This window comes from Carya illinoinensis, chromosome 14 (genome assembly GCF_018687715.1).
Source record: "Carya illinoinensis cultivar Pawnee chromosome 14, C.illinoinensisPawnee_v1, whole genome shotgun sequence".
NCBI classification, from domain to species: domain Eukaryota; kingdom Viridiplantae; phylum Streptophyta; class Magnoliopsida; order Fagales; family Juglandaceae; genus Carya; species Carya illinoinensis.
Genome location: NC_056765.1, coordinates 20,008,394 through 20,027,998, shown reverse-complemented (window position 1 = coordinate 20,027,998; position 19,605 = coordinate 20,008,394). Strand labels below are relative to the sequence as shown.

Genomic DNA, 19,605 nt, shown 5'->3' with positions numbered 1-19,605 from the left:
TGATTAAGTTTTGAAAAATTAGAAAAAAGAAAGTTGAACAAAAGTATTAGAAAATTAAAAATTTGTTTGAATATTATTTTTATTTTGAAGTTTTATAAAATAGTTATATTAATTTTTTTTTATTTTGAAGTTTGTAAAAGTTGTAATGATTAGATAAAAAAGTTGAATATTTGAAATTAAGAAGTGTTTTATATTTAAGTGATGTTTGCGAAGGAAATTATAAAAAGTTTAGAGAATTTCTTATTTTATCTCATTTACAAACTTACCCTAAATTTTATAGTAATTCTTTTTCCCGAAGGACAACATCAAAGAATTGATCAGAAACTCTTCTTTAAATTCGTTGCAGAGCCTAATTACAATATTCATAGATAAATCTATAACATCACATAAACGACTTAAGAAAACGAGACTTAACAAGTAAAATACCAAGAAAAATATTAAGATGCCCTTAAAGTCCACGGGCTATTACAAGTTAAATACCACTGAGACTCCAATAAAAGCTAAACCGTACTAAAATAATCCAAAGTAATATGGGCCTTCAACTCCAGCCGTGATTCTCCATGGCCCACTACGTGCAAGCCCACTTTCCTCTCATAGCCCAACTTTATTCTTTCATCGATATCTGCTTCAAGGTCAACACTTTCGACCTTTAGAACACTTCAGTTCTTGAGTTGCTGCCGATACCTTCCTCTTCCATCTTCTAAGTCCCCAACTCAACACCATCTATGAACCTCCCTGCCGGCGTGTCACACAATAATTAAATAATACCGCAAACAACAACAACAATAAAAGATCTCTGTAGTTAGGAATGAGCCTAAGCTCTAGATATGTCTTTCATATGATATAAGCAAGAAACACAAGCTAATATATGACTATACTACCTGCACTCCTGAATTGGCAAGAAGAGACTTTGATGCAGAGGACGACGATGAAGAAGAGACTTCATGCGCTTGCCATTCCTAAAAACAAGAAAGTTCATTGATTAGAAGGGGAAAGAGATCTATTTGCAGCAAGGGTTTCCTGACTTGTACTCATGAGAAATCCCTACAACATTAGTTTATAAACCGCCTTAAACAGAATATTGAACACATTGAATGCCTAATGCCTTGCAAGTGACAAAATTATGGAATCTTCGTTAAAAAATGTAACATACCTCGCATTTGATCATCATGTGTTGGATGGTGGCATTAAGGTCTCCAACCATGCATTGAAACTCTCCGCCTCCAGTATCTATTCCCTCTAACTCATTCGTTTCCACTTTTGTTGGAACAAACATCTTCAATTTATCACATCCAACCACTCTTACTGTTGTTAGGGATGGCCACTCAAAAGCATTGGCTTCAACACAGAAGCACTCAAGTTTCGGTAAAAATTCAAGTGAAAGGGTATGCACTTTGGGGAATGTCACATCTCTTTTCTCATTTTCTCTTGCTTTTGCTAGAATTTCTTCCATTTCGTAGCAACCCTTAACTCTTATTTGTTCCAATTTCACAAGAAGTTTCGCAATGGATGGTGAGAACAAGTATTTCAAACTATGACATCCACATACTTCTAGCAGCCTCAACTCGTGGAAGCCTGTAATTTCTTGTGGACCATCCACCTTCCATATATGCTCCAGCTTTGGTAAAATCCGTAACTGCAATTCTTTCAAATTATTGCATGCAATGAAGGCAGGGCTTTTCTCAAGATTTAGTCCTCCTCCAAGCTCAAATATCGCTTCCAATGAATAACAAAATTCTGCTTTAAGTTCTTCTAGATTTTGCAAACTCTTAATCAAACTTGATGGAATAAGAGGCCGTAGCTCCTGCTTGTCAAAATTACAGACCACAATATCAAAATTTGTCAAATAATACATAATCAGGTTTGATCACCGAAAGTCCTTTGGGAAATCGAAGATTCAAAAGTTCCATTGGCCAAACTCCCAAACCTATCTTAAAATAAATTAAAAAAAGAGATTGATTTTTGAGCAATCACGTGTATATACTCCATCGAGTCATTCCTTCAAAGCATTAAAGAAGAAAATATGCATTCCAATCGCTCTTTTTTAGAAGTTCCACTCCTCTCAAAGTTTTTCAAACTACACCCATTCAAGCTAAAGCTAGTAACCAAATATCATGTATAGATTACTTATATAATTTTGCTATATATGTTATTTTCTTTAAAAAATAGGAAAGAAAATTGCTAAATGTGAGAAAAATCCAACAACATACCTCCTTGTTAACTTGAAATTCGGTTTCAATACCTCCCAAGGAAGAACTTCCTTGGAGTTTCTTGCGACGCGGGACACAGGCAAGGCATCTATCTAGATAATCAGGGGCATCCTTTACAGAGGCGGTCGTACCAGTGTCTTGGAGTCTCAAATCTAATCCCACATTTATTTTCTTTGGCTTTGTTGTGCTTTGAATTTCTGAACTAAATGTTATCAAGTTGGGACATCGGGACAGATTGATTTTATGCATGGATGGCCATTCAAAGAAATAAGATGGGGGGCAAAACCTCTTGAGCTTTCGCAGATTCAGTACTTCGAAGGAGCTAAGTTTGGGGAACATGATGATCTCTGCTGCATCTTCTTCTCCAACTTCAAGAATGTTTTCTATCTCATTGCACCAATTTATTGATACACTTTCAAGTCCCACAAGTAGTTTTGCAATAGAAGGAGAGAATAAATATAGTAGACTGGAACAATTCTCTAAATAAATAAATCTTAGGTTTTGAAAGCATTGAAATCCTCGTGGGATATTCTTCCAAACATGTCTCAACTTACTTAAAGTTTGTAACTTTAAATTTCTCAATTGAGAAAGTGCTATGAATCCCTGACGGTTCTCCTCAACCTCTAGTCCATCAAGATCAAATACGACTTCTAGTGACCAGCAATCACTGATATGAAGTTGTTGTAGATTGGGTGCCCAGAAAATGCTTATGGAAGAAAGAAATTTATGAGGGATGTCTTGCCCTTCAACCTGCTGACATGAGCACAACAATTATTATCTTAAACACCAAGTTTTCTTTTTCCAAATAAAGTATTGAGGTATATTTTCTATATTAAAGTATGTACCTCTTGATTCAAGGATGGTTGTTGCGCCATAACATGGCTAGATTCGAGAACCTCAGATACTGGATCGATGCCTTTACAAAAAGCGATTAGTCTTGGTAGATAATCCAGCTCCACATGGTACAACTGTGGAAACTGTATCATTTTCAGTAATGCTTTCATATCTTTTTCTTCCTCAGAGAAAATCTCTTCCATAACAGAACAGTAACCTATAATCAACTGTTGGAGTTGAAGCAAACCTCTCGCTATGGACATTGGAAAGGCATTTTTCAATGAGGAGCATTTATGTAGATTAAGATATCTTAAGCTGCCAAAGGATCCCACTGCTACTTGGCTGTGGCATATCTTCACTAGATCATGTATACGTACCAAGTACAAAACTTCAACTTTATGCAACATTAAACGAATCGTTTGACTCTCAGCAATATCACTTGCATTACATTGGAGAGCTAGAATATTTTCAAACAGATACCTTGACATCCAATGCCTTCTTGACATCCAATACCTTGATTCAAAGTCTTCCTCGCTTTCAAATATTCTGAATTTCATCAATGAGTTTTCCAAGTTTAAGTCTTTCGGCAAGAGCCTGATAGGTATACGAATGTCCAAAGCCATCAAATGCTGTGAAGAAAATAATTCAGCAGAGCTTGCATTGATTCCCTTTCCATTTCGTTCTGGAGATTCCCAATACTTAAACTTGCTTTCTCCCATGTACAACTCTTCCAGTCGAGATAAACTCGATAGAACACCTGGTGGAATTAGCTCAATTTGAGATTCCGACAAATCTAATAACTTTAACGAGCTCAAATTTTTTATTTCCCTCGGCAACTCCTTGATCTGAGAACCACGAAAGCTAAGCATTTGCAGTTTCAAAAGTGTTTCAATTGCCGACACATCTTCTAACTTACAATACTCCAATCTCAACATTCGAAGGTTCTGAAGGAATCGGATCGATGATGGTAGTGACAGGGAGAACATACAGTGGAAGGACAAAATCTTAAGTTCCTTCATCCCACTAAATAGGTTGGCTGGGAAAGTCTGTGAACGTTGTCCATATGGACCATATCCACCGAATGATAATGACATTTGCAAAAGCTCCAGTTTGGGACACTCCAACCCATCTGGATGCCTGTTCAATTTTTCAGAAAAAAGTGAAATCGCAGCATAAAGTTTATAATGTCCTTCATTTTGTGGCCATTCTTCCATTTTATTATCGCATCTTACCATAAAACCATGTTCATTGGATGCAATTGATATGGCAACATCTCGTACAACATCATGCATTTTGACATGTTCTTCATCCTTGCTGTCCAACAATAGGTTTGATCTTCTAAGATTCCGAACCATTGCATGGACTCGTAGTCTTGCTTCGGCTATAGTATTAATTTGATCAAACAACTCTCGTGCAACTCCATATCTGACCAAATCCTCGATGGGAATATTATGATCTTCTGGGAATAAACAACATAGTAAAAAGCATGACCTAGCTTCGTCACTTTCTAAAAAATTGAAACTCAACCGAATACTTAAATAGACCTCTTTATGCACGTTGTGAATATTTTTGGGTATAGACTTTTGAAGCTGCTCAAGTGCTGCAATCCACTCCTCCTCGCTTTTGTTTTCAAGGGCTCTACCGATGGTGACAATCGCTACTGGTAAACCTCCACATTCCTTTGCGACATTTTTTGCTATTGGGTGCAGATTGGGAGTCTCAATACAATTACCTGCCATTTCTCCAAATAGGTTCCATGTTTCCCCTTCAGATAACGGTTTGATTGAAAAAATCTTTTGAGCTTTCATCATATTGCAGGTTTCTTCACTACGTGATGTAATCAAGATTTTGCAGCTCTTATGTTGGTCTCCATAAGGAATTCCAACATCCTTTAGATTAAGTGTTTCCCACATATCATCTAATATTACAAGGACATCCCTGCACGTCACTAGCCTTGAATATAGTGCATTTGCTCTTCCATCTAGACTCTCTTGATTAAGTCTCGGACCTAGCTTTTCTGCAACTTCGGATTGAATCCTTCTCAAATCTGGACTTTGAGACACCACTGCAATCACTACTTTATCAAATAAATTATCAGTTTTCGCTCTTGTTGCTATCTCTTTGGCCATTTTTGTCTTTCCGATCCCACCCATACCACATATTGCAATGATGTTGGTCTTGTCATCCCTCAGAGCAATCAAAACTTCATTTATAATTGATGTTCTCGATTCAAAATGCTTGAAATCTCCAGAGGATGATGATGATCCTGTGTATGGTGGAGGAGCAACTTTGTAAACCACATCATAGTTACTACCTTCTTGTAGAAGCTCACCAATGATTTGCATTTTCTTTTTAGCATTCCTACTTGAGGAATATCGTGCCTTCAGATTTGGACACCACCCATTCAAGCATTTCCTTTTAGTATTGTCATTTTCCAAATCTTTAGTGATCTGTTCCACCTTTGTAAGCCAGCTTTTCACCTCTGGAGAGGTTACTTCTTGCTTCAATTCGGCCGCAGTGATGGATTGTTCTACTCCAACTCTCCTGTCATCTAGTTTCTGTAAATGATCTTCGAGAGCTTCCGTGTTCCGTTCGTAGTAAATGAGATAACCAATATGTTTTGCAATTAGAACCACCGAAATCTCTCCAATTTTTCCTATAACTGCTGTAACAATATCCATTTTTCCTTTCTTCTTCCAGATTCTCACAGGCTTTTATTTTTTTTCTTTTTTTTCGTTAATACAAATACATATAAGATGTAGAACTTCAGTGATAGTCTATAGGTCTAGAACAAATGACTTTAAGCAGAGCAAAAGGATAGAGAAACCAACGTGCCAAGAAGATCACGTGAATGGCTGTTTGTTTAAGTATGCAACGTTGTGTGTTCCTCCTGCATAATTGTAAATCAAATAAACATTTCACAATAAATATCAGCACCAAATTGTGGTAGAACCGTCGAAGGATGTTTAAGAAAACGTAACGACTAGGGAAAACATGATTGTGAGACGTACCTATGCCTTCCTTTGAAGAGAAGTCTAGTTGTAGGAGATGCAAGTGAGAACCTACACAACATCATCTTCCATTTCACCAAATTGGAATTAATGTAGAACTATAGAGGACGAGGCTAAAAATGAACCTTATTAGCATAGATTTAAAAGCCTTTTTACTCAGTATGCGTTCCCTTCAATTGAAACCCTTTTCTACCCTTAGATTGTAAAAGTATTACCAAAATGCTCGTTTTAATAGACAATTAGATCAAGTGGATCTGAGAATTCGTTTGAGAATGAGAAGCTGGGAGAAAGTTACACATGTTACAAGCTTAAGGTTTTTAAATGATTAACCAAAAACTAAAAAGTACATATTAGCCCAATCTTAGACTTTTAGAGTTGCTAATTACGATGTCACATCTTTTTAGATCGCGTTTGGATGTTGAGATGATCTGGATTGAACTATGAATTGATCTTTGGTACGGAAAATTCTTCCGCCAAATTCCTGACTTTTATCCAAGGAGGTGGGCCCCTTCTCGATTGAGGACAATCATTCTTTTTTTAAAAAAACAAAAAAAATCTATTTGATGTTGTTAACCATATTATAAATCAAATCAAGTGAAATATTATTATTTATTCTGATTTTTGTCTTTTCTAATCATATATATTGATAATTAAATTAATAATCACTTAAAGACAATTTATAAATCTTGGAGTTGAACAATATCTCTGAGCTGTCCCTGTCCCTAAACTAGAATGTTATGTGCAATATTCTGCATCCGACAATACATATTTGATAATAGAATTTTCATGTAATATCAACTGTCTAGATTGATTTGCTTTCTTTCACCATTGTGGATGTATTTTTAGGAAGTCCATGATCAATCCCTCTCTGTTGCCAACTTTTCCCCGTCTTCAAGTCTTCCCCTTATTTTACGTCTTGTATTTCAACTTTATGTATCATTATTCCTTCTTGTTGATCAATTATTGTCAATATCAAACCTTCTTTTTCTTCAACTTTCATTTCTCATAAGCAATTGGTGGACTGCACTAATTTCACCTCCATCAACTATTCTCAAGTGAAAATGGCCTAGACCAAGTGTGTTTACGAGCAAATGGTAAACAATAATATAATCAATAGCGTGACGATCAATCTTAAGAAATATCAAAAAATAAATTTTTTCTTTATAAAATAACTTGAAGAAAAGTTGTGTACATGCATGATCAATAGCAATAATCAATAACCCTATGACAAGTATTTTATCTTGAGAAAACATTTTTGATCAATATGAGTTAAACTCGTCACGTAGAGAGAGTGGAGATTGGATTTCCCCCTAGAATTTGAAGGCAACAATCAAGGAGTAAAAAATTTAGATGTTTGAGTCATCACGACTTATCGTTTGTAAAAATGATTGTGTTTAACAGTGACACACAAATCCTTTACTTGTACCATGGTCTCGTTTAATTATACAGATTAGATGACAAAAATTGAATAAAATATGATTACAATATTATTTTTTAATATTATTTTTATTTTTGAATATGATTGAATTTCCTAATTCCTTAAGCTTGTAACATGTCATGTACCTTTCTCGCAGCTTCTCATTCTCAAATGAATTCTCACACCAACTTGATCTAATTGTATATTAAAACGAGCTACTAATATCATAACTATACTCAATTAATAAAACTATCCAAAAAATATCTTAGGCAAATAGGGGTGTAAAAAAAAAAAAAACAATCTATTATATACAATAATTTTTGCATACTCCTTACACACTCTATAAATAAAAACTTTATGTATAGTTTTTTTATAGTAAAAAAAGAGTGATGTAGCCAATCATATCAGCATAGTGTGTAATGAATATCCAAAACTGATTGCTCATATAATTTTTCAAAAAAAAATTAAAAAATCGATCAAACCAGATAGGACAAGACCAGACTGAACGTGGATTCGGTTTGATTTATAAACGGTTCGGTACGATACCAGTTCTTAAGAATCTAAGAATCAAAATCGATCCTAAATCGATGTGGTACTCATTTTCATACTCCCTAAACCGGTCCTAACGTGGCCACATACTTCTTCAGCAACTAAATTCCTTTTTACTCATGGTGTTGGGCCTCTTTGATCTTCTCTAACTCAATAATTTGTTATTACTTTTTAACTAATTAATGCTGCCAATTAGGACATTTTGAAATCTAATACAAATATTGTTCTTCCTTTTTACTTTTATTTATTTATTTATTTTATCTTTTCTAACCATATATTTTTTTAATTAAATGAATAATCACTTATGAAATGGACTACATCAGTGTATGGCATGTAATGGAAAAAATTAAAATTATTCCTAATTCAAAATTTAAAGTTTGATGGATAGTATAGATCAATTTTAATAACTTTTTGGTAAAGGAATGAGACCGAAGAAGCTTCTTGGAAACTTCATTTCTTCTTTTTATTTATTTGTTTATTCATTTTCGATTTGCTATTTGGTAGCGAAGATCTAATTCGAGTTTTAAAGTCTGCAAATTTAGAAAGTACTTTTTATAACTTTTTTTATAAACTAAATATTTCCACATAAAGAATACTATAAACTAAAATATTGTGAAATGAAGCTAAACGAAGTTGAATCAACCAATCAAATAGTGTGATCAAATATTTAGATCAAAGCGTTTAAGCATATTTGTCAATAAATAAATAGAGAAATGATTTAGTACAAAAGAGATTTTATAAAAGTAAATTTACAAATTAAAATAGATCTAACATAACATATAAAACTATATCAGATTGTTGGTCTATTTTCATGAATCTCTTTACAAGTATAGCACTTCTCAAATAACTCTAGTAGTACTATATTATAATGTTGCATAGGCGATGGAAAATAAAAAAATAAAAAATGCAAACCCTTCAAAGTTTTAATCCATGAAATATTGACCTCAATTAACAATCTAATTTCTGTGTTATATTTAGTTATTGTATTAATGTAATTCCTAATAGAGAGACAGAAAGATAGCGTAGGAGTTGAGAAAGATGAAATTAAAGTTTCAGTTCAAAAAGGTTATAGAATGCTGCTAGCAAATGGCAATAACTGAGCGGGGCCAGAAGGTGAAGCAGACTTGACGATCATGACAAGGACTACACAATAATAATGCGTAAGAGCTTTACAAAAGAATAATGATACATTTTCGCAGTCCCTTCACTATCACGGTGGTGGCCATAAGCTTATGCGTTGGCCACAAGCTTCTTCATCAACTTCCCTATTATCCATGGCGGTGGATCTCTTCTCACTATCATTCATTCATTCCTAAGAAGTGATTAGAAAATTAAATTTATAAATTAATATAATTTATATGATATATTAAATTTATTTTATAATAAAAATAGTTTATAATTTAATATATTTTATTATATCATATTAATTTATAAATTTATTTTTATATATTAATCTATAATTTTTATTTTTATTTTTGGCATGTTAGAATCTGAGAACTCAAAGCCAAGATAAGCCAATTAGTGGCTGAAAATATTTGTGTTGATAAGATAGGGTATCCTTTGCATTCGAGCTTGTCCTCAACAGTCGGAGATAAGAGGACAAAAGGACTTTTGTTTTTTCGTTTTTTATTTTTTGTTTTCTTTCTTCTTTTTTTTTTTTCCTTCTTGGAGATAAAGAGTTTTGGTTGGATTTGGTTACATGTCACTTTGAGTTTGAAGGGGTGTACGTAGGCCCTTCAATGTTCACAACTTTTATTGGAAAATCTTCAGAGGATGATGATGATGATCTTGTTTGTGGTGGAGGAGCAACATTGTAAACCCCACCATAGTTTTAGGAAGTCCATGATCCATCCCCTCTCTATTGCCAGATTTTTCCCATTTTCAAGTCTTCCCCATATTTTATGTCTTGTATTTCAACTTTATGTATCATTATTCATTCTTGTCTGATTAGGTATTGTTAATATCAAACCCCATTTTTCTTCAACTTTAATTTCCCATAAGCTTTTGTTAGACTGCACTAATTTTACCTCCATCAACCATTCTCAAGTGAAAATGGCCAAGACCAAGTGTGTTTACGAGCAAATGGTAGCATGACGAGCAATCTTAAGAAATATCAAAAAATCAATTTTTTCTTTATAAAATAACTTGAAGAAAAGTTGTGTACATGCGCTATCAATAGCAATAATCAGTAACACTATGACAAGTACTTTATCTTGAGAAACAATTTATAATCAATATGAGTTAAACTTGTCACGTAAAGAGTGGAGATTGGATTTCTCCCTAGAATTTGAAGGCAACAATCAAGAGTAAAAAATATAGGTGCTTGAGTCATCACAACTTATTGTTTGTAAAAATGATTGTGTTTAAAATGCGACACACGAATCATTAGACTTGTAACAAGGTCTCGTTTGATTATACAGATGAGATGAGATGAAAGTTGAATAAAATATTATTAGAATATTATTTTTTAATATTATTTTTATTTTTGAATTTGACTAAATTTCCTAATTGCTAGCCAAATAAGTATTATATATGATGACCAAAACCTGAAGCTTGTAACATGTGTATCTTTCTCCCAGCTCCTCATTCTCAAACGCATTTCCTAATTGCAAGCCAAATAAATATTACAGAAATGATTTGTGCAGTCGACAAATGCAGTCGGCGTGCAGTCGTGGAGAAAAAAGTGAATTAATATGGGACTTACATGAAAAAAAAAATTTATTTTTATAACTTTTTTTTATTCATGTAGGTCCCCTGTGAAAAAAAAAATTTATAATTTTTTTTTTATTTATTCCTTACAGCCGTTTGCATCCCGACTGCATCTAGCAAAGCCCTAAATATTATATATGATGACCAAAACCTTAAGCTTGTAACATGTGTACCTTTCTCCCAACTCCTCATTCTCAAATGAATTCTTACATCAACTTGATCTAAGTGTCGATTAAAATGAGCTACTAATATCATAACTCTACTTAATTAATACCCATCAATAATAAAACCATTCAAAAAAAATATCAAGCAAATAGGGGAATAAAAAAAATAATTATGTTATATACAATAACTTTTACATACTCTTTGCGCATTTACTAAACAAAAACTTTATGCACAATTTTTTTATAGTAAAAGAAGAGTGATGCAGCCAATCACATCAATATAGTGTGCAGTGAATACCCAAAAAATGATTGCATATAGAGTTTTTTAAAAAAAGTTGAAAAAACCGATTAAACCAGACTGAACGTGGATTTCGTCTGATTTATAAACAGTTATGTATGATACCGATTCTTAAGAATCTAAGAATCGAAATCGATCCTAAATCGATGTGGTACTCATTTTCATACTCCCTAAACCGGTCTTAACGTGGCCACATACTTTTTCAGAAATTAAATTCCTTTTTACTCATGGTGTTGGGCCTTTTTTATCTTCTCTAGCTCAATCATTCGTTATTACTTTTTAATCATTTAGTGCTGTGAATTAGGACATTTTGAAATCTAAGATAAATATTGTTCTTCATTTTTACTTTTTTTTTTATTCTTTTCTAACCATATATATTTTTTAATTAAATGAATAATCACTTATGAAATGGACTACATCAACGTGTTTGGCATGTAATGAAAAAATTTAAAATTAAAATTAAAATTAAAATTATTCCTAATTCAAAATTTAAAGTTTGATGGATAGTACATATCAATTTTAATAACTTTTTGGTAAAGGAATGAGACCAGAGAAGCTGATTGGCAACTTCCTTTCTTCTTTTTATTTATTTGTTTATTCATTTTCGATTTGCTATTTGGTAGCAAAGATCAAATTCAAGTTTCAAAGTCTAATGCAAATTTAGGAAGTACCTTTTATATAACCTTTTTTTATAAACTAAATATTTCCATGCAAAGAATACTATAAACTAAAATATTATGAAATGAAGCTGAACGAAGTTGAGTCAACCAACCAAATAGTTGGGATCAAATATTTACATCAAAGCGTTTAAGCATATTTGTTAATAAATAAATAGAGAAATAATTTAGTAACAAAGAGATTTTATAAAAGTAAATTTACAAATTAAAATATATTTAACATAACATATAAAACTATATCAGTTTATTGGTCTATTTTCATGAATCTCTTTATAAGTGTAGCACTTCTGAAACAACTCTAGTAGTACTATATTATAATGTTGCATAGGCGATGGAAAAATAAAAATCCGCACACTTCAAAGTTTTCATTCATGAAATATTTACCTCAATTAACAATCTAATTTATGTGTTATATTTGGTAACTGTATTAGTGTAATTCCTAATAGAGAGACAAAAAGATAATGTAGGAGTTGAGAAAGATGAAATGAAAGTTACAGTTCAAATAGATTACAGAATGGCGCTAGCAAATGGCAATAGTTGAGAGGGACCAGAAGGTGAAGCGAACTTGACGATCATGATGAGGACTACACAATAATAACACGTGAGAGCTTTACAAAAGAATAATGATACATTTTCGTAGACCCTTCGCTATCACGTTGGTGGCCACAAGCTTCTTCATCAACTTCCCTTTTATCCATGGTAGTGGACCTCTTATCGCTGTCATTCATTCATTCTTAAGAAGTGACTAGAAAATTAAATTTATAAATTAATATAATTTGTATGATCTATTAAATTTATTTTATAATAAAAATAGTTTATAATTTAATATATTTTATTTTATCATATTAATTTAAAATTTATTTTTCTATATTAATCTATAAATTTGTTTTTTTTTTTTTTTTTTTTTTTTTCATCTTTTGCATGTTAGAAACCGAGAACTCGAAGCCAAGCCAAGTGGCTGAAAAGATTTGTGTTGATAAGATAACGACAACCACCACCTTGCCGAGACTACACGGTAAGTCTCTCTCCCCATGTTAGATTCCTGCCTCTCCCTCACGTTAGTTCCTCTTTATCCTAATGTCAAAATACACTCACCGTAGCCCTCCTCCGCACAGTCACCGTGAAACCCACTGCACGAACACCACTAGCTGTGCGCTATCACCCCAAAGCCAAGCCAACCAATGTCGCACCACCCCTTCCTCTCCACACCCCCACGAACGATAGCCAAAAACACCCCTGTTTAGCACACACAAAAACAGAGCACTGGGTTCTCCAGTCTTGAGCCACCGACGAAAGCCACACCGCACGTCCTCTTCCTCTCCTTCGGTGACTCTCTCTCTATACCTCTCGGCCAAACTCTCTGATCTTCCTCCGTAAGTGATCTCTCCCTCTCCCTTCCGATATCAATCTTTCGCTCTTCTCTCTGTGTTTAGTGGCTCAGTATCATATTGATCATTCAAGATCTTTAAGCCAAATTACTTACATGCCCCATCCTTTAGTTACATATGGTTGAGTAAATATTTGAGTACAAATTCAGGTGTAACGATTACGGCATTGAATAATTAGGGGATTGGTTAACAATGTTAAATTGGGACTTATGTTCTATGGATTTAAGGGGAATATCGATTTGCGATGAGTTCGGGCTCACATAAAGTTAGATTATTTTAAGGTAATTCATGGAATGTCGGGAATTAATGTTGGATATATGAACATTAGATTTATGGCTTTAATGTCAATCTTATGGACTAAATTTGATTTTAGGAATTTATCATAAAATCATATGGAGAAATTATATGAAAATTGAAGTATTTGGAGAGTGACGATATTTTAGGGTTTTGAGGATTTCAGGTCGTAGGGAAATTCAGATTATTTCAATGTCTCATGCTTTTATTACAAAGTACGTGATAAATTAGAGATTTACGTAAGTTACGTGTAGTTTATAGATAATCAGTCGCGCCCCAAAAATATTGGATTCACGCTACAAGGTAACTAGCATGATCATACTCTTACATGTATGTATGGTAAACGGCATATCTTTTATAAAAATATTATGCATGTATACCCTCCATTGAAAGCACCTTTTTATGTACCCGAGTCATAAATATTATGATTTTATACATAAGTTTCATGTTAGTTGCAAGATATGCATTAAATATTTTATGAAAATCCACGATTTATGTGAAGATTTATGCATGAAATTATTTAATTTATAAAATGAGTTATCAATCAAAATATTTATGAAAAATCATAACATTTTATGAAATATGCGATTCACTTGAAATCTATGATATGATACGATATGACAAGTATGCAAGTACGATTATGATGAAGTATGAATGATAAGAAATGTAACAGCCTATGTTATGATACGAGGAAAGTACCTTATGTTATTGGCATATTACATTGCTAGGTTGTACATGCTGGTAGTGCACCCAATGTGTCTTCCTTATGTATGGATTCCACAACCCACGGCCACCAGCAAAATCAGAATCTGCTTGGATTCGCTAATATTAACTCACGGGGGTCAACAGTGGATACCGGCCTATGATAAGTGAAAGACAACTTCATGTTCATGTTATTTATGTATGTATTTATAAGTATGCATATTTTCAAGGAGGCCTTATGTTTATTATGTTTACTGCAATAATGTGTTGTTTATTAAATATTCGACTAATTTTTTTTTTTTTTTTTTATGTTATAACCACCCCGGGTGATAATCTTTATGAGGATGGGACTGCATGAAAGGACTTGACCCCAAAAGGGGAGGCAGAGGCCTAGATAGATTATGTTATGATTAGTTTTATGATTTTAGTTTAATAATTTATTTTGATAAGCACATGAGATTTTAATGATTTTAAATAAGTGCTTCTGCAGATTCTATTTTAGATTTTAAGTTTTTAATAAAGATATAAGTTATTTATTTATAAGAATTCTTTGGTATCTAGTGCTTCATTAGAAGAAAAGTTTTTAAGTTCAAGTTTAATAGCTCGCTGATTTCCGAAAATTCTAAAAATGACTTTATTAAGTAGTGGGGTGTTATATTTGTTATCAGTTCCACATTTGTAAGCCAGCTTTTAACTTTTGGAGAGGTTGTTTCTTGCTTCAATTCAACCGCAATGATTGATTGTTAGAAACTCCAACTCTTTTGTCATGTAGTTTCTATAAATGATTTTTGAGAGTTTCCATGTTCTGCTCGTAGTATATGAGATAACCCAGATGTTTTTCGATTAAAACAACCGAATATTCTCCAATTTTTCCTATAAATGAAGAAGCAATATCCAATTTTCCTTTCAGCTTCTTTTGGATTCTCACCCTCCATTTTTCTTTTTCTTATTTTTTGGATTCTCACCCTCCTCTTTTTTTTTTTTTTATTGAATACAAATATCGTATAAGATGTAGAACTACAGTCTACAAGTATTGAACAAATGACTTTAAGCAACAAAAGGAAAAAAAATAAAAGGATGGACAAACCAGTTTTCCAAGAAGACGTGCATGGGAGTTTTTATAAGTATGTGAAGTTGTGTTCCTCCTACATAATTGAAAATCAAATAAACATGCCACAGCAAATGTTGTAGAAACGTCTAAGGATGTTCAAGAAACACCACGAGGAAGGAAAAGATCATTTGTGAGACGTACCTCTGCCTTCCTATGCAGAGAAATCCAGTTGTAGGAGATGTTAGCAAAACCTACACAAGATCCCCATCCATTTTCACCAAATTGTAATTAAAGTAGAATTTATATAGAAGACGAGGCTAAAGCAAGAAAGAAAAAGAAGATGAATCAAGTTATAAGCACAATCCTATTTATATTTCTACTTATATATCCACTAGATTATTTATTATCAGATTTTGAATATGAGATTAATTTTAAAAGGATAAAAGCCACGATTCCATAAAGTAACCTTCCTGTGTACTATTCCAAGCATAATATCCCATTTTCTTTATCGTTTTCTTTTATTGGCATACGATCCTAAATAAATAAATAAATTCTTGATGACTCTAAGTACTCCAACGATGATATGGAAATAAGTATAGAAATCGATGGCATAATATATAATTAGTTGTTTTAAGGCTATGTTTGGATAAAGAGATGATATAAGAAATTTTCAAAACTTTTCATAAATTCAAACATCACTCAAACATAAAATAGTTTTGAATTTCAAATTTTGATATTTTTTTATTTAATCATTACCTAATGATTACAACTTTTACAGCTTTTACAAACTTTAAAATAAAACACAAAATTTAATATAACTTTTTCAAACTTCAAAATAAAAATTATATTCAAACCATTTTTTATTTTTATAATATCTTATACAATTTTTTCTCTATCATTTCTCAAAACCTCATAAAATATATTAACTCAAACCATTTAACAACTATTTAGATACTATTTCACTTCTATTCACAGAATTATGAGACACTGTAAGTGTCCAAACAAGCCCTAAATTCAAGCCATTACTAGTTGTTCAAAATTCCAATTAGGCTCTTATTTGGCTGAGTATCTGCCCTCCCCGCACCACGCTCTCACGCCAAGCCAACTTTACCCATCCCCTTGGATAGGAGGGATGGAGTTTTTACCATTCTTTTCCATAGATCCATCCAAAACAATAATAAATATACAAACTCAAACAACAATGAACAAAGACCTACAAAAAAAGTTTCAAGACAGCTATGGTCATGGGTCTCTCATGACCAAAGACTTACGACTATGTATCTCAACTCAAGCAGACTTGTGGGTCATTGGTTACACAGGGTCATGAACTAGAGACCAAAGACATGGATCTTTGTAGCCTCTACAGACAAAGAAAAAGAACTATGGTTTTTCTATATACCCATCTGCTCACTCGGCATCCTATGGGTGTGACGAGGTTGGTCAAGTAGGATAGGAAAGAGGCACGCTAGCAACCAGTAGGTGTGAAGCCTAGAGTGAAGCTTAAGCTAGTATTTCTTTTTATGTGTGTGTGTGTGCGCAACGAGCTCAGCTCATGTAGGAGCCTATGTTGTAAATCTAAATCCCAGCCCCTCAGCCCTTCAAAACGGCTCCCTTTGATGCATGACGAGCTAAAAACCTTAACTCCCTTCTTTCCTTCTTTTCTTCTCTCATCCTCCCTTCTCTCTACGCGCCACACCCTCTCCCTCTGAAACCCATTACCTTGCATCGCCACCCATGCCCACCTCAAGCTCACCTCCACCCGTCAAGCAATGCTCGGCTTTCTCTACACCTTTTGACCATCGTATGTTTCTCTAGTCCATGCCACCCATCTCTCTCTATCTTCTCATTATTTTTCAATCGTGCACCTGCGCACCTCCTCTATGCTCCAACCCATTTTGTACCATGTGTTGTAAGGCTCAGTCCCTTCCCTATCGTCCCACCCACCGTCCAGCATCCCCAATCGCAGTCGGGGCAGCTTTTTTGTGGATGGGCCTCTCAGCCTATAAATAGGCCAAGCCTCCACCTCCTCGAAACCCATATCGAGCCCTTTTCTCCCTCTCAATCTCTGCCTTTGCCTCTCCAAATCTCGTTCTCCTTCTCTACCTCCTCTCCCATTCATCTTAAAAAAACTTTCTCTTAGCGTTCCACCGTCTCTATTGCCGCTATGATCCTCCACCCACGAACGCTCATCGAAGGTCATCTAACCAGTGACCACCCACCCACCTCCTTCATTCCTCTCGGCCTCTTCCCTCTCAGATCTCCCCCACTTTCGTAATGGGTTCTCTCTCTCTCTTAGGGTTTCTGCTGCTGCCAACCATCACGAGCTCCTCTTTCCCAATCCTCTGATTTCGTTAGATCTTACATCCAACTTGCTTCGTCACAGTAGTAGCTTGATTTCTACCTAGATCCATCGCTAATCACGATGCTCATCGCTGCCCTCATTCGTTGTGCTCCTCCCCTTATGTGTCGTGTAGTTTGGCTGGGAAATGTAGAGTTGAGGTCGTTGTTGTGAAGTATTGGGAACAAATTGTAGTTGGAATATTTTGTGAATTTATGGCCTAGGGCTGTGAAACATTGGGAATGATTTGTAGTTGAGAAATTGCAAATTTATAAAATTGTGTCATCCAATAAATACATGTTGCATATTTGCATTATATTTGTTTCATGCCATTAAAATTTTAGGAATTGTGCTCTGATTGTGTTTATGCTAAAAGTATTAAAAATTTGTAGTTTTGGTGCCAAAAATATTATTTTGTGGGTTCATACGTATCACTACTCAAAGCCGAGATAGGTTATTATCTCGATGAAGCTTATCTAGTAACTCGGGAGCGTGTAAAAGTGAAGGACATCCCCTAAATTGTCTTTAGGCAACAACGGGTTCATACAAGATGGTAACACTCTCAAGTTGACTCCATATAGCCTCTCTGCTAGCGGAGGCTAGAAGATGCCCGGTCAAGTACACGCTACTCATGGAGCTTAGTATCACTAGTTATGAAGTCATAAGCATGATCATTACCCATGGTGTAACAAAAGGAGCCAAAGTGTGCAGATGGTCCATAGGGGAGACCATGGTGCATACCTTAATCAAATGTCAAATGGTTATTTTTAAAATAAAAGGTGATTTCGGGTGCATAGTGTTTTGTGTGAAATTGGGAATATACTTGTGATTGTATAAATTTGTAAATGTTATAATTTTCCATTTTTGCATGACTTTATATTTGTCTCACATGCTTGTATTTTGGGTGCTAGTTTTGGTTTACTTATTGAGATTTTGCAAAAATCTCACTGTGGTATTTGCACCTGTGGTTATGCTCTGCGTTACCGTAAACTTTGATGCAGAGGACGGTTATAAGCTTGGAGGTCTGGCTCCGCCTAAGGAGTGAAGACTTAAGAGCCCTTTTTCCCCTTGTTAAGTGTCAATTAGTTGGTTTAATTTTAAATTGGATATTGTATTATTTAAACATCAGAGTTTGGAAAATCCCTGTATTATGGATAGTTGTGTGATGTAGCTTTAAATTTCTAGTGCTGTTAGATTTAATGATTGTTCTTCATTTTTCCTCTGTGAATTAATTGCACACTATTGTATTGCATGTACACTTGATGTCACTATGTGCTAGAGGTATGTGACCCTTGGTGCCAACATCCTGGCATCACGACTTTCGCCAAAACACAAGTGGGGGTCGAGGGTACTAGAGGTGGTATCAGAACTTTATGGCTCTAGGTAAATCCATAAGTCACCTAGGTGCTGATGACTTGCAAAATTTCGTATTGCAGATTTTACAAGATCGCTCGCGCTCGAGCGAATTCAGGTAGATTCAAATGCTCGAATTCCGCTCGACAGTGAGATCGAGCGGGTTGTAGGAAGACAAAGATCGCTTGAGCGGAGGCTTTTGGCCGCTCAAGCCAAATCAGACAGAGTCGAACGCTCGACGTGCGCTCGATAGGACGCTCGAGTGAAATCAAGCAGAGTCGAATGCTCGACGTGCGCTCGATAGGACGCTCAAGCGAAATCAGGCAGAGTCGAACGCTCGATGACCGCTCGACACCCCGCTCAAGCGAACATCGTAATTTGACAGATTTAGGATTTTTCGCCATCACACCATATAAAAGGAATTTTTCACTCTATGGCCGTGGTGGTGGACTGAAGAACACTTTTTGGGACAGAAAAACACAGCTGGAAGGATTCAATTCATCTGTTTTGGAGAGAGAATTCCATGTATTGCACGTACGTTGGAATCATACACGAGTACAAACGGGAGAAAAGTATTGAATTATTTCCTTGAGTTTTTGAAGATGAGTTG

At 34.5% G+C, this 19,605-nt stretch overlaps 1 protein-coding gene and 1 long non-coding RNA gene across 2 annotated transcripts; one reads left to right on the top strand and one right to left on the bottom strand.

Annotated features, from left to right (window-relative positions):
• Positions 1-313: 313 nt before the first annotated feature.
• On the bottom strand, positions 314-6,345 carry LOC122294567 (probable disease resistance protein At4g27220). Its single transcript, XM_043103429.1, has 6 exons — positions 6,056-6,345; positions 3,056-5,934; positions 2,211-2,963; positions 1,154-1,804; positions 882-959; positions 314-735 (listed from the first exon to the last, which is right to left on the bottom strand). The coding sequence occupies exons 2-6, from the start codon at positions 5,723-5,725 to the stop codon at positions 724-726; spliced, it is 4,164 nt and encodes a 1,387-aa protein (XP_042959363.1). The 5' UTR covers positions 5,726-5,934; positions 6,056-6,345; the 3' UTR covers positions 314-723.
• A 6,468-nt stretch (positions 6,346-12,813) lies between these two features.
• On the top strand, positions 12,814-15,054 carry LOC122294716. The gene is made up of 2 exons (XR_006237692.1): positions 12,814-13,242; positions 14,280-15,054. It is a non-coding gene; the product is annotated as an uncharacterized LOC122294716 (long non-coding RNA).
• The last annotated feature ends 4,551 nt before the right edge of the window (positions 15,055-19,605 follow it).

Coding starts and splice junctions, on each gene's coding strand:
- LOC122294567 (XM_043103429.1), bottom strand. CDS start 5,725: ATGGATATTGTTACAGCAGTTATAGGAAAAATTGGAGAGATTTCGGTG. Junction 1,805..2,210: donor AATTTCAAGTTAACAAGGAG/GTATGTTGTTGG, acceptor TTTGACAAGCAG/GAGCTACGGCCTCTTATTCC. Junction 960..1,153: donor ACATGATGATCAAATGCGAG/GTATGTTACATT, acceptor TCTTGTTTTTAG/GAATGGCAAGCGCATGAAGT.